The following is a 15,741-nucleotide window of genomic DNA, read 5'->3' on the forward strand; positions in this document are numbered from 1 at the left end:
GTTTTGAGTTCGGAGCGGGCCGTGATGACACGCGCTTACAACATTTTTCCCCTGTAGAAAGCTGGCAACTTAATACCAATTCTGTGGAAGATCATTAAAAAAAATAGCAGTCAAAGGTAGATGTGATTTTTTTTTTTTGAAGGAATTTCAGCAGTGTTGTTGAGCAATGCACAATGATCAATGGGAAACAGCAGCTGCACTTGACTTCCAACTACCAGGTGGATTCCCCTCGCATACTATGAGGTCACGCAAGATATGCCAAGTGTCCAGTACAAGACTTAAGCGGCGTGAAAGCGACGAGAAGATAAATGGGCCTCAATAACCAGCGGCGTGTGCCAGAGAAGACGCGCTTTTGCGAGGAATGTGTTAAGCGGGGAACATCTGACCGCGTGGAGAAAGACCAATCGCGGCTATGTAGAAACATAGTTTATACATGATAAAAATCATGTGAAAACATTGAAAGTTGATTGGAAAAAAAAAAACAAAACAGCAACATGAGTCATTATTTTGGTTTCTGTTTGAGTCTTTGATTCCAGTCAGGAGCTTCTTTTTTGGTCTGGAAAGAAAACAGATGAAAAATTGGATTAAGAACATGACTTTTTGGGGATTGTATCTAAGAAAAAAAAAAAAAACTATCAGATAAGGAGAATATGACTACCGCCTTTTGCGACACTCAACTATTACTCAAATGAAAGCCAACTGTCAATTTATTTTCTTCCCTTCCCCCCTGCCGAAGCTAGCACGTTTCCCTCATCTTGTTTGAGGTGTGACTCACACGCGGGGCGTCGGCCCCGCCCGACACTTACGAAGACGGTAGGTTTTGGTTTGCCAGGCGACTCTTCCTTGGCGTGCCCGTTCTCCGGCTTGGAACGCCGCTTGTCGGCGTCTCCCCTGATGGGGCTCAGAGCGTTTTCTTGCTGGGAGCGCATGCTGATCAAAACCTGCTTCATCATGGCTAACTCCTGTGGGACCACATGAAAAAGTGCAGTGGATGAGAATTCCCGTTTTTTAAAATAGTCATAATAATAAATAATATAATTCTGGTCAAATGCGTTTTTTTATGGAGAGGACATTCTTGAATAGCCAATTGAGCACTTGTAGTGACAACTTTGAGCATAGGATGGCAGTGTTTCCACACTTATAACACAGCTATTATATACATGCAATTCAAAGTAAGGAATAGAAATTCATCTTTCATATGATAGCGCCCATATTTACATCGACGCGGCACACAATATTCTGTTGGCCTTGAAAGGTGAGTGAAAATTCGAAAAATACTGTCACTCCAGAGGTTTCCTTTTCCAATAATGCTGTGACAGGAACAGAACTTTTCTTTTCAAATTAAGAGCAGATAAATTGAAACTACGCTAAACTTATTTTTTTTGTACCCCAAAAACAAAAACTCACACTTCACGCACTGTACAAGGCGCACTAAGATTTTGGCGAGGAAAATACGGCGTTTATTCAAACACAGAAGGATGATTCTGCTGCATGAAAGTCAACAGGTGGATACATGAGTTTATTGTACCTTACATTGCTACTTCATCAAAGAGCACCTAATTGCTCCGCCTGTCACTATTCAGCGTTGACGCACACGAACAAAGAAACGTTGTAAGTAAACAATCATTTTCGGAGCAATTCACCAAGCCGGATCATTTCCTGCTGCACACCTGATGTTTTCTCACCGTGTTGGGAAATCACTGCAGTTCTTAATGGTGATTCCAATGAGTTTCAAGGAGCTTGGGGGGTGGGGGGGGGGCTGAGCCATTTTGCTGTTCTATTTATCACCCCTGAGGACATGAGCCCTGGCATGTCACACACACACACACACACACACGCGCACGCACACACACACACACACGCTGCGGTGGCATCTCGAGCAGGCAGGCGGAGGAACAGCTGTCTATGACAGGGCACATACTTCATACAGCAAACGGCCAGCGCTGTTTTCACGTGCGCGCGCGCGCACGCATAATCTTGAAGGAATTGTTGCAACACGGTGAGAGAACCCGTCCGGTGTGAAAAGCCTGAAGGTTTGTTTTCAAAGCGACTCTTGCACGACCGGCTTCATCGGCCTTACAGCCGATTTGACAATTGACATTGACCCTCCAGCAAATTTTTCTGTAGATACACCGATTATCAGCCAGGGACGATCATCGTTGCAGATATTTTTTACTTTTATGATAACAAACTAGAAATGACAAATTATAATAATAATAAATTGCCATTCATTTCCAGAAACTTTAAGGAAAACGCTATAATGAAATTAAAGCTGTCAAACTGAATCCGTCAATCGACAATTTATCGATTAACAAATTAGTCGATTGAGACATTGTCTATCTTCAAATTGTTCAAATGCTCTGTTCAGCTTCTCAACATTAATTATTGGTATATGTAGTCCTTCATAAAAACACCAAACAGTCTTTGAAAAAAAAACATATACTGCAATTGTATACATACTTGAGTTACATTGAATATAATTATTTAATTAATAATAGGATAAATATATGGTATACATATATATTTATATAGAAATATATCATTTAATTTAATTTAAAATTTATTTCGTTTTGAAATAATTATAATAGCCAAAGAAATGTACCGAAATGAAAGTTTAAAAACACACTGAAAGCTTCAATGAAAATGTGCAAAAAAATGAAATAAAACTGAAGCGTGCTTATGCAGTGATACTTTCATCAACCACTAGTGGGAGCCCCAATAAAATTAGAGGTATTTGTATCGCAATTAGAGAATTATTGGGCAAAGGCACTTTTTTAGAGGGTCATAGTGAAAGGTGAGTTTGAAATATTGGAGTATTTCAAAATATTTTAGGGGAGGTGTGTATTACTTGCAAAATATTGGCAGCAGGTTTCGATTCCTGACCCGCGCGGCAATCAGGAGTCGAATGAAGTGAAAAGCGGCCACGAGGAAAGGACTTCTTGACATGTACCTCCCGATGGTCGAGGAGCCGCTCCAGGTCGGCTGCCATGTTGTTCTTCACCTGCAGCAGAGCCGCTCGCTCTTTTCTCAGAGAACTGGTGACACACGAGAGATCGAACGTTAAAAGATAACATCGCAGCGTTGGCTTTATGAAATGAGTCAGACGCTCCGACGGTGACTCAACGCGACGCGGACTTAATCTGAAAAGTGTCCTCTTTTTATGTATCGGGGTGGAGCCCGATCAGGATGGGTGCAGAAAAGTTGTGGTAAGAAATTACGAGGCATGCGTCACCATCCTAATGACGGCTATGATTCCAGATGCAAAGACATGAATGGACTTTGACTGTAGGGATAGAAAACGTGCTTCGCGGGCAATTGGTGAACTTGAGAGTTGAGCTCAGATTCAAAGTGGGCTTTTCTTGCAGAGGTTACAATCTGAAAATGACCTCAGTATTTTTTCCTTATCAATTTATTTATTTTTTCCATTTCTTTTTGCTTGTTACAAATATTTTTTTCATTTAAAGCACATTTTTTATGCTTTTCTGTTTTTCATAAATGTTTTTCTCTTTATATGTGTTATGTTTTTACTATATGGTTTTCCATTTAGTCGTTTTATTGCATAGATTTTTATTTTTAGATTTGATTTGCAGTATTTTTTGGTTCTTATAAATGCTATTTCATTTATCATAAATGTTTTTGTTTTTTTCTTTATTATACTATTTTCTTTTATATTTACATCAATACTTTATATATTTATTTTTTTATACAAAATTAAAAAAAATAATATATATATATATATATATATATATATATATATATATATATTTTTTTTTTTTTTTTTTTTTTTTTAACCCTATACAGGTACACTTTCTATATAATTACAAACATTTATTTGAGAAAAAAAAAGAAAACCCGTTCATTGCAGGCACTGTTTGTTTTTTTTTTATTAAAAAAAAGGTTTTAGAAATATCATATTTAATTTTAACGATTAATCAAAAGAACGTATTTATATTGACTCACGAACATATTTCACTGTTAATCTAAATGTGCCTCTTGGTCCCAGAGAGCAGATGACCTGGCAAGGAGGAGATCTATAGACAATGGCCTATGTTCCAATCAGGACAGGTAACAAAAAGTGCATTCTACTTTCGAAAAGAATAGAACGCAGGTTGTAAAAAAAAAAAAAGCGAGGCAGTGAAAGTAGAACAGCGTTATCGCGAGGGAACGCTGCATTTGAGGGCTGGGAAACGAGCGTCGGTGCTGGCAGCCACAATGTAGGCCGGATAAAAGTAGAGCATTAAAAACAAATGATGCCACTGTAACAGAGCCATGTGACATTCCACGGCGCACAATGAATAGCAAACCGGCGTGCTAAATAGTGACTACCCCCCAATAGCGCTGTCTCGGGGCTCGCCAAAGCTTTCGACGCCATTTCGTATTTCCTATTTGGCTTATACACGTTACGCGTATAATACATCAGAATTTGGACTGTCTAATGATCGTAACGTGCATGTTTTGGGAATGTGCGAGGAAGCTGGATTTCCCAGGAGGCATGCAAATGCCACACAGGGAGGCCGTAGATGGGATTTGAACCCCAAGACCTCTTGAAAGAGGCAGACCTGCTAACCACTAACCCACTGCGCTGCCCTTGGGAAAACAGCTTGATGGATTACTAGCACGGGTGCGTTCAAAGTCTTTTTTTTTTTTTTTTTGCCCTAATTGTACATTGTGTTGATTTTGATCCAATTGTAATCATCCACATAAAAAAAAAAAAAAAAACAGCAACGTGGAATTATAAAAGTGCCAAAGCCACGGAGGAGAAGAAAAGATTGAAATCACCCAAGGGTTAGAAGAGATGGACGACTGCCAATCGGAGTCTTTTTGGAAGAAATTAAATGAAGTTAATGGGCTTAAATTAAAGGTGTTGTGTCAATATACGGCGGAGTGCGTGCGTGCGATCGTACGTCACATCGTCCTCAAGTGAAGCCACGCGTTGCTTCAGGGTGTTGATCTGTCCGTCCTTGTGTCTCACAGTCTCGATCAGGTAGCTGTAAGGCTGCTGCGTCTGCTCCAGCAGCTGGTTGGCCGCTAGCAGCTGCACACAAAACTCTTGGGGTATCACACGCAAAATTCTGATTGAAAACACATGAAAATTTGCACGCGTACCTTGCAAAAATTATCAATATTTCATTCATTTGTGTGGGGGGAACAAAGCTCAGTAGCATCTCCTAAGATGTTTGAATGAATCAGTCACCTTTGCTCATTTCGCCAAGATCTAAGAAAAGTTGGGGCCCCTCCCCCAGCCATCTAGATGTTGTGCGAGATATGTTGTAGTGTCTTTTTGTTAGTGCGTGTGCAGATTTTTTTTATTTTCCAGACTTCAGCCACGCCCTCTGTTTGGGGCATGGCTGAAGACGTTTTTTTTTCTTCTCCATCACCCGCTCACGTAACCTTACCTATGCTAAGATCTCGGCGCACTCAGCGTAGCGCATTCAAAAAAAAGTAAACCTAACAGGAAGTGAGCAATTTTGAATTTTCTTTCAAATTTGGCCCGTTATAGAGGTGACTATTTATCCTCCAAGAGATCGTCAGATTGTTTTGACGCAGTTTCATCGAAAAATGTTCCGAGATGAAGAATGCGAAGCGTTCTAATTCGTCAAAACACCGTTGCTGCGGCGACACATTATTTGGCAAGGAGAATGATGCCAATTATTGCCAGTCTTTTGTGTGTTTGGATTATTTTTAATCTTTTTATGTTATATCTCCAGTCAAACGCTTTGTTGTTATTACAGCTGTTGTGAAATCGCTATTATCAATAAAAAAAATGTTGTATTGCATAACTTTTCTTGTGGGCTGTCCATTTGGATATCTGCCTCTTAAACTAGCACAGTGTATGTGTGTGTGTGTGTGTGTGCGTGTTGGGGGGGGGGCACATACATATCTGGATTCATCTTAAATTCAAGGGATTTTGTTTGAATATCACATGAGGCCAGTTTGAAGTGATTGATAACGTGAACAGTCTGGAGTAGATTTTGATGTTTAGCTTCACATTCTGCCAAACGCTGCAGAATTCTGGGTCGCGGCCTAGCGGTTAGGAATCCCCCTTCTGCAAATCGCCCGTCCTGGGACGGCTAATTTTTAGGGGGGACTGAAAGGAACCTGTGACTCGATTCCCCATTGATGCACTATTTTGAAAAATGAGGTCACGGTCCCCCATCGAATGGGTGCAAATAGATGAAGTAACCTCATGTTCACAGTTACTTTAGTCTCAAGATAAAGATGCAACGATTAATCGCACAACTAATCGATAATTGATACCGTAATCATCAAGAGTTTGGCGACAATGTAAAAACGATAACAAAACCGAGGAAATCTCATCTTCCTTAATCCTTCATGTTTTTTGTGTTCGTATCCGTAAGTTATACTGTGTATTTGTTTGCGATTAAGTGCATTTCAGATTTCCCACATTGTAAGCGGTCGGTGAACACCTCGCCAGTGGAACGTGATCGAAGAAGTTGTGCAAAATCAAAGGAAAGCAATAATTACTTCAATCGTTCAAATTTAAAAAAATGTTCAGATTCTGAATTTTTCTGCAAAATCAAAAAAAAAAAAAAAAAAAAAATCCAACATTTTACACACCGATCAATCGATTTGACAAAAGAGTTGCCATATTAATTATCATTAAAATAATCTTCAGTTGCAGCAAGACATAAATGATGCGCAGCATTTCTTTACCAACTCATTCACTACCAATGACTGCATTAGACGTCAAAATTCTTTTTCCCGGGCTGGCTGCCATTGGGCTGGCAGCGAATGAGTTAAGGTCAAAATGAAGTCTATTGTCAATACCAGACTGAAGATATTTGTTTCCTCCTCGTGATATCAAACAACAGCGAGTTTAGTGAGCCGAAATGCGCGAGTTGCAGATGCGTTGAACGCGGGGCCAAAAGGAGCTTTACATTGCTCTTGCTTGTTTTCATTCGCTATCTGTTGGAAAATCTTTAGGGGGGGGGGGGGGGGGGGGGGGGCAGATAAAGTCGGCATGTTACACATTAAGCCACTTTTACAGCTCGGAAGAGGGCGAGCGAAAGCGGGTAGGAGGGCAAAGCCAAGTGGGTGGGAGGTTGAGGACAATAGTAAAGTTAGTCAGGGCGCCCGCGTGGGTGGTGAGGTGGTTAACACCCTGAGCTTTTCTCAGAAAAGAAACTGTAATTTTTCACACTGTCCTTTCATACTCAGTGAATCATAAAGGTATTCCCGATGAATGCCAGTCAGTCTTTGCTGACAGGTGAATGGCTGGTTTATTTAGCTTTTAAGTGGAGCCCCGCCTTTTCGCTCTCAACCGTGGCAACGCTCGTGCGACTCGGAAAGCTTCGAGGAAAGAAAAAATAAACGTGATTAAAAAGCCCACCGGACAACCGCGCCGTCCATCTTGCATTTTTTTTTCAGCTTTACGATGACTTTCCAATCGTGGCCACATGAAGTTGGCGCCCGCTTCGAATTAAAAGCCTCGCTTTGCGCATGTAGAGTCAGACAAGCAAACATAAGCCTCTGTGATTGGTGCGTCGAGGTGCTGAGAGAGGATAAGACCGCGGCCGTCACGGTTTGTGGCCTTGCTTTCCCTCTGAGTCAACAAGTGTGACAGACAGGCACTGCGAGTCCGGCTTCTCACACTTGCTCGCCTAAGCTGTTGTGTTTGCCCAAACAAACTCTTGGCATTTTCGTGACAGGACGGAGTCCATTGTTAGACCTGTGCTTTCTCAACCTTTTTCAATGATGTACCTCCTTCAGCAAAACATTTTTTTTTTTTACAGTTAAGTCCTCTCTCATCAGAGCAAAGCATTTTTGGATGGGGAAAAAAAAAATAAAGTCCTGCGCCATCCGTGTCTGATTTATGAAATGTTGGAATTACATTTGTAGCTTTATCTCGAGGCATATTTTTTCAGTAACTGCAGAAGGTACTGTATATCGTCTATCGTAATCTCTTTTATTTCTGGCTCGTCTGCCGGAAAATCGCATCAATAATGATAATGCATATCTGTATAAAACTTCACAACGCAAAGGCATACGATGCTGCGGTGCAAAGGAGTCAACATAACGTGATTCGGCAACGATAAATAGGAGAAACAAAGAGTATATTTGGGCACTGATGACTAGTTGTAATTTACTACAAACAAAATGGGGTATATAGTCCACATGTTGCTTCATATTCCAATTAATTTGCTCTCAGTCTGAAAACTACTATTCCTGTCACCATAGTCCAACATATGTATGTGCATTTGGTGCTGCACCGGTCTATGTGAAGACACCGATCATGTTAATGATTTCTCGCAATAATTAAGGAACAGCTGTAGTAAACATGTTACGTACATGTAATATATGTATGTCAGATTTTCGAAAAATTTATATTCAGCTGTGTCAAAAGATAAAGCATTGAAACTTCATTTTATTCTTGCAACATTCGTTTCAGCATTTGCATCCACGCTCACACACGCACATTGCATCACACTTACCCCCCCCCATAACTGGAACAGTGTGCTATTCGATATACGGTGAAGAAATGCATCTAAAAGTACCGTAATTTCGTCATTTTAATAACACACACCATGTGTTATAATTGGATAGCCACGATCTATGTAACCACTGAAGTCAGGGGTAGACTTATAATTGTGTTTTTGTGAAATTCACCCAAATTGAAGTAAAAAAAAAGGTAAAGGTAAAACGGTAAATGCCAATGACTTAACCAGCAATGGCGCCCGCGCCATGGCGGTGATGAAAGGGAGGCAACGTGCATGGTTGTGCGATAACTGTTATGCCAGGAAAACACTGGCAGTAAATCATTCTGGCTCTCGTAAAACAGGAATATCCTTGAGAGACAAAGTTGGGGAAGTGCAGGTGCGGGCAGGAAGGCGCGAAGGTTGCAAAACAAACACGCAATCATTACAATGAACGGCGCGGCGCCTCGCTCGGTGTTTACCTCCTGGGATATCTGGCCTGTTTGAGACTGGTGCTTCTCCAAGTCTTTCCTCAGTGATGTGTTCTGCCTCTCCAGCTGCAGCACCCTGCGGGCCAGGTGAACACTGCACACACACAAAAGAGTGAGGAGAAAATTCCAAAACACTGCAAGTTACCACTAGTGTTACTTCAATATTTCCCTCGTGGGTTACGTAACCATGACAGATGAGATCAATATGAATCGTTAGCCGCTCGTGTCGACTTATCAAAAAGTGTGCGTGGACTTTAAAAACATACGGGACACACGCATGCGATACAAGTCACAACACAGTGAGTGTAGTAGTTGAGTGCAGGAGGGGGCGGGGCCTGCGCGCAGATGATGGCAGTATATCACACGGCCAGACGTCGACATTTGGCAATGAGCGGAGAAAAAGAAAGAGGAATTTGAGCTGGTATGAAGGCTGTCATCCACCCGGGCGGGTTTAATGCCACTGCAAACACGAGTGAGGAAGCACTTTGTCACCTGGCACACAAAAGAGCGACTCACGCTGCTTGAATAAAGACATGTTTTCAAGGGAGGAATGATGCAAAAATAAATACACACCTGCGTGTGTGTGTGTAGCAGTTTTTGTATTCCAGGTGATGCAAGTTGACACAAGGCTGCAGACGACAATGTTATTTCCAATTTTGCATAGAGTTCAAACCTCTCCAGATTCAGCACAACGTGCGGCCCTGGTCTCATATTTTATGGATGAATTACCGTGTTGAAAAGCCTTCTTTTACACTACTCTGCTATCTATATGTACAAGCTAAATTCTTTCTGTCAAGCAAAACAAACAGATACCAAAGCATAATTCTCCATTGAAATCAATGGGAAAAAAAGAAAATCAACAGTAATGTGTTTGCAAATAAAATTACGGCAGTCTATGATGTCACTTCAAAAAATAAAAGCAAAGAAAATGATATTATCATGATAATACTATCGCGCCACTTTCTAGTGTGTGCAATTTGGCCAACGGAGGCAGTATAATACAGTTGTGAAGACACAATCGAAGAAGAGTTTCACAGATACTGTTATGTGACTTAAGCCAACTGCAGTAATATTCATCGTTTTCCCCAAAGAGGATAAAGAATATATGCCTGTAAGTAGGAATAGATTGTCTGTTTACGTTGTTTAATGCACCGTTTGTGTTTCAATTAAACATTAAACTTACATTTTTAAAGAAGACTTGAAGACTTTTAGGTACGCCGTGCGGTGTTGAAAATACGGTAGTTTGAAAGTAAATGTCAACTGTCGTGCCATTATAGAGCTTGAAGTCTCTGTTTCTAAGAAAGGTTCACTAATTGCCTATCTACTGCTTGTGAGTTGTGCATGTCTTTAAAGTCGCACAAAACCCGAGGATTCAAATCGCCCTTAAGTTATGCTAAGACTTTGGCAAATCTAGAAAGACTTCATCATAAAATTTTGTTGATGTCATTGATTCCAGGTAAAGAACCCGTCTCAACAAGGAGAAGAAATTCCACTGTAGTAGCAAGGCGCAATGTGTTTGTGCGCATGACTATTTTTCTTCGTGTGAACGTTCCCAGCATTGCGTGGTGCGCCTCGGGGTCCGTACCTCTGTTGTAGTCTCCTTCGAGCCGTGGTGGGAACGTTGGCGCCATAGCCGTACGAGAAGAGGACCCTCTCCGCTTCCTCCTCATTCTCAACTGGAAAGACACCAAAGTAAATAAAAGCTCATCAGCGACGTTTTTTTTAAACATATGGTGGATATAAAGAGTCTACATACACCAAGCATGCAAGTTTTTGTGACATAAAATGAACTTGACATTTTTTTGTTATCATATGAATTTTTTCGCTGGTCCGACATTCGTCAGAGCCCCGCCCCCTTTTCATCATCGTCGGTCCGTCATTTTTTTCAAGCCATACACATTTGAAATAGTCTGTCAGTCAGTCCATCAGGTGTATTTTTGCCCAACCTTTGGCCACCACTTGAGAGCAATGTTTTTTTTGTTTTTTTTTAAATCCTGGTTCGTCATTCGTCAGGCTCTGGTCTACTTCTGTCTGCACTCAAGCTAATTATTTTTTCTGTTTTAGTAGGCGTTAATGTCAACACCATGTCAGCTGAATGATATTTTCAGTATGCAAAAGGTGGCGTGGTTAATTTATGGTAAGTGGGACTCACTTTCTGCAGCCTGCATGGTGACCTGGTCCAGTTCCCGCTCAAGTTTTTCGTAGGTCTCCAGTCGGGACGCCTGCTCGGCATTCTGAGCGTGAAGCTCGGCGGTGCGCTTCTCCGATGACGTCTGGAGCCTGTAAAACTCCTGCGTGAGGACCTGCAAACGGAAACGAAAAATGATAAGTCATATTGTATCTCCATTATACATTTTCATTTAATCAACACCAAATATTGAAGTTAGGAACTAAATTGTATATAAGACTACACAAAAGCATCCTCTCATTGCAAATTGTAGTATTCTTTGTCACAGATAAGCCGCACAGGATATAAGCCGCAATTCATAACATCAGATATTTACGCAGAAAGATGTGTATGACCCTTTTTAAAAAATATTTTGAATTCAAACTTTTTTTGATTGCCTGCTTACAGCAAAATCATATCTTTAACAGACTGAACATACCTGGACGTTTAGCTCCAGCACATTTATCGATTCATGGATGGATTAATACTAACTAAAAGTATTAAGAGTTGTAGCGGTACTTTGTTTTGGTGACTATTCAAGAGTAAAAAACTCAGCTGGTATGAATTTGAAAGAAAAAAATGCTAATAAGCAGTAGTCTCAAGTCAAAACATAATATATAGCTCGCATTTTTGTTTTGTTGCTTTCTTAATTAGTTTTTCTTGAGAATGGCTGGGAGGCAACCGCGTAAGGCGAAAGAACTAAGAAAGCATCCGAGGGTGCCGTCTGATGACTACAACTCAAAGTCTTGTTAGAGCGTTGAAAGAATTTTGCCTGATGACGAAGGCCCGCTGACAGGTCGGCAGAAAAAACATAGCAACGCCGTATGAGGGAAGAATCATTTGCAGACCCGTCAAATATCCGACTTTTTAGTCTGGGTGAATTTCAGTAATGTATTCGAAGCTATGCAGGGGATTCTTCGAGGTTTTTGGGAGTACCTCCAGTTTTTTGCGCAGTTTCTCACACTCCACCTGGCACTGGGCCAAAGCCTTGTCAGTCTCCTCCTTCATCAACTGAGCGCGCTCGGCTTCGAAGGAGTGCAGCTTTGCCTGATTGGACAACTCGGCGACTCTGTTGTCGGTGCCCAGCTGCAGTTGGCGAAACCTGCGAGGAGGAAGCGGACCGTCATTGTTGTTTTACGTTTATTCTTTTTTTTTTTTTAGTTTAGGCTCACTCGTGTGTCATATTTTGTGTCATTTCAGGAGAAAATGTGTGCTGGCTTGTTAAATCTACTGCTATTGATAAATACAGATGTCAAATATTCTTTTATATATTTACTTTTTTTTAAAGAATCAGCAAAATCTCATCTTAAGCTGATTCAAAATTAAAATAAATAGTTAACACAATTTTAAAATGATTTACGATGACGATCAAAATAACAAACAAAAAAGGCCCATACCAATATTCGTTAAACATCAGCACCGATAATTGGTCATTTCCTAATGAAAATTATTCAAACCTAAAAAGAGTGAAAAGACTTTAATGCTTAACGGAGAAAAACTAATCGCCCGCACTTTTGATTGCGCAATTAAGTATCTACAAAATGAGCCGACTACTATAGCGATGTCTGTCTCATAGACGCAATAAAACACCAGATAACATCTTCATCATAAAAAAAAAAAAAAAACACGAGGGGAGTCATCATCCGATTCTTTCTTTTAAACACACAAGTTGGCAAGCGCAGTGCTGCTCAACAGGACCGCCGAGTCTTCAAATGTCAGAACCAAGAGAAGCGCCCAAAGCCGCGCTTGGCGTCGTTTGATGTTCCGTGATTGCGTTTGGCAGTCGGCGCGAGGAACTTAATGAGAGCGAATTGGTGGGAGCTTGTGTTCTCAGATGCCACAATTTTCAGTTAAAAGTGGTGGAGCAAGCTTGCACGCAAAGTCTGCAATCTTGTGAAAAAATATGAGCTCGTGTTGCTTGCTGAGCTTGTTCATCTGATTTAATTAAGTTGTCAGGGGAAAAAAAAAAAGGTGGTTGTAAGGCTTCTTCTATTTGTATATTAATACAATCGGATTTCAGAGCCTCAGATAAATAATTAAAAAAGGACAGTTTCAATAATTGAGTAGATTTGACCGCTTTTCATACATTTGATTGGGTTTTTAGCACAACTGTTTGTAAAGCAGGGGTGTCGAACATACGGCCCGCGGGCCGATTCTGGCCTGCAAACCGGTTTAATCCGGCCCGCTGTTGTTGTTGTAAAGTTAGATGAATATATACCATGATTTTATTGGTCCGGCCCACTTGGGAATAGATTTTCCTCCATGCGAACTCCAAGCTTAAACAAATTGGCCATCCCTGTTTTAGAGTGTACTTTTGATGCACAGCCCCCCTGCTCTTCCCCGAGAAATGCCAGCTCACTTTAAAGACTGACTTAAATACGCCAATATGGCACATTCCTTAAAATCACTGGTAATTTTCTATCCTTGGAATTTGTCATTTGCGATCATAAAAATGCTTTATGAGCGATACTATAATGAGTTGCGTTGGGTAAAAAAATGGACGACCCGATATTTGGGTCAAATTGACTAAACTTTCTGGATTGTCTTCTACCAAACAATTACATTTTTGACGTCTTATACAAAACGATTTTGGCGTTGCTTGGTGTAAAATAACGTCGAAGTGGGTCAAATTGCCCCAAATATTGATTAATTTTTGTTACTGATATATTGTTTTCAGAGTGTAGTATAAGCTTCTAGTCCTGATATAAGGATATGAGACCCGGTATCGGCCTAGTACTTGGTATCAGTAATCGTTCCACCCTACTTTTGACCCTTTCTAAACTTTTGAATGCAGATGCATTTCTTCGGTGTTTCTATATATGTTTTTTCCCAACATGGCTAGTCTGAATGGATTTGACATCTATAACCGTCAATGGCAGTGAATGAGTTAACAAGAGGCCAATTGGCAAAATTCCCAACAGGTGTTCGAGCAATTTCTGTGACTCTTTTGGTTTCTCTTGCCATCAGCTAATGACATTCTGGAACACTCTCAGCTCAGCAGCCACATCCCTCTAAGAACATCCTGTTAAACGCCTCACAATTACCACTGACTTTTAATCAAATGTTTATGTGTGTTGTGAACTGTATAAAGCACAAACCCTTAATTAAACCAGGAAACGTATTGCTCGAAACCTGGCTCAAGCGCCCGTTGCGGCTTTTGACGTTAGGTTCCTCGTTTGGCAAAAGCAAAATGCAAAAATTATAGCGAAGCGTTGGATAACATCCGCATTCAAAAAATTCATAACATGGCTCTGCACCAATGTTTGTTTGCACTGGTGCTACCGACTTTTTCGTTGGGTCACACCGCATAGGATTTGGTCAACAGTTTTTTTTGGGGAGCTGACCTTGCCTGCTGATGTTTCGTCAACTCAGTTTGAACACTGCGGTTGGACGTAAAGATTGAAAGTATCTCAAGCGATGATATTTGCATACGTTTTCAAATGAGCAAAAACGGTCTGCAAGAAAAAGTGACTCGCAAAACAGGTCTTGTAATGACGCTCCGTAAAAACGAAGCTTCGCAGCCTGCCTAGCGTCAATCAATCAAGTCTGTCCCCTCACCATCGCCTTGAATTAGATCCTCCGACGTACTGGTTCCCAACCAGGGAGCACGAGCGAAAACTCAGTCAAGCTCAGATGACTAATTTTTCATACGATACCATATTTAGAATAAGTAGCACACAACATTGTGTCGGACTTGAAAGATGAGTGAAAATGCTAAATATACTGTCCGTCGAGAGCTTTCCTTTTCCCATAACGCTTGGCGCTAAAAGAGTTAACCAGCGATTGAGTTTTTTTTTTTAAATAAAAGGTAATAGATTGCAGCATAGATACAGCATAATGTACTGTATGAATGGGTGTGGTTGTTCAATGTGTTTTATTACGACATATTATGTCTTCTGTAATTGCACAGACTGATACTTTTTAAATTTCGTTGTACATGGAAGGTGTTACAATGACAATAAAGAACTATTCTATTCTCGAATTGAGTTATGGGAGTCGCGAGGAAAAAGAAAAGTCACACAAAGTGTTACGCAACCACCGCTGTGAGGGACACCTTGGAAATAAAAGCCTGGCTGGAACCGGATGAATTTTTTTTACCAGCACGCACTTGAAAGTAAGCTGCGTTTTGCGGGCGAATCGTTCAACGGTTGCATCGTCAAGGCCTTAATCGGCGCATTTTCGGTTCATTGTGAAATTTCTCCAAATATCCCCGACTTCCTGAACAGTAAGTTCTACGCCCGAGTTAAAAATACCAAAGCAGCTCTTGGAGAGAAAGGCAGACGGGGGAGATGCGTGTTTGCTTCCTGGGGCCGCAGAGGTTGCTTTAGACAATATTAATAACTCCCGATTACAGCTGACCTGGTAGGATTTCATCATCCATAGAGCGCTCCGGGCCGAGCTGTGCATGCGCGATGTGACGGACAAGTGCACATGGTTGAAGTTTTATGTCCTCCTTTATTGATGCCCGCCTGCAATCGAGATGCAAGGAATGACTTCATGTGAATGTTCGCGCTTGTGTCAGGTTATTTCTTCATCCCCTCTAACGAGATTTTGGCATGCGGGCCCACGCGGAGAATCCCGGATTTTCCCTCAGTCTGCTCGGCTGGGGGAAGCGTTTTTTTGAACCCCGATGAGCCGGCGACTCGAA

General features: G+C 41.1%; 1 protein-coding gene across 3 annotated transcripts in view; it reads right to left on the minus strand.

Moving 5' to 3' along the window:
* Positions 1–15,741, minus strand: part of pibf1 (progesterone immunomodulatory binding factor 1) — a 24,156-nt gene continuing 8,415 nt past the window's right edge. For 2 of the 3 annotated variants that reach the window (XM_088420966.1, XM_088420965.1), the window contains 8 exons: positions 12,030–12,195; positions 11,079–11,229; positions 10,512–10,602; positions 8,918–9,020; positions 4,905–5,035; positions 2,849–3,035; positions 807–962; positions 1–556 (listed from right to left, as the gene is read on the minus strand). In XM_088420966.1, the coding sequence (XP_088277092.1) occupies positions 503–556; positions 807–962; positions 2,849–3,035; positions 4,905–5,035; positions 8,918–9,020; positions 10,512–10,602; positions 11,079–11,229; positions 12,030–12,195 (1,039 nt within the window). In that variant the 3' untranslated portion in view covers positions 1–502. The remainder of the gene's footprint in view (positions 557–806; positions 963–2,848; positions 3,036–4,904; positions 5,036–8,917; positions 9,021–10,511; positions 10,603–11,078; positions 11,230–12,029; positions 12,196–15,741) is intronic. The other variant, XM_088420967.1, reaches the window with a different exon arrangement.

Source organism: Hippichthys cyanospilos, chromosome 8, assembly GCF_059441005.1.
Source record: "Hippichthys cyanospilos isolate Australia breed blue-spotted pipefish chromosome 8, RoL_Hcya_1.0, whole genome shotgun sequence".
NCBI lineage: Eukaryota > Metazoa > Chordata > Actinopteri > Syngnathiformes > Syngnathidae > Hippichthys > Hippichthys cyanospilos.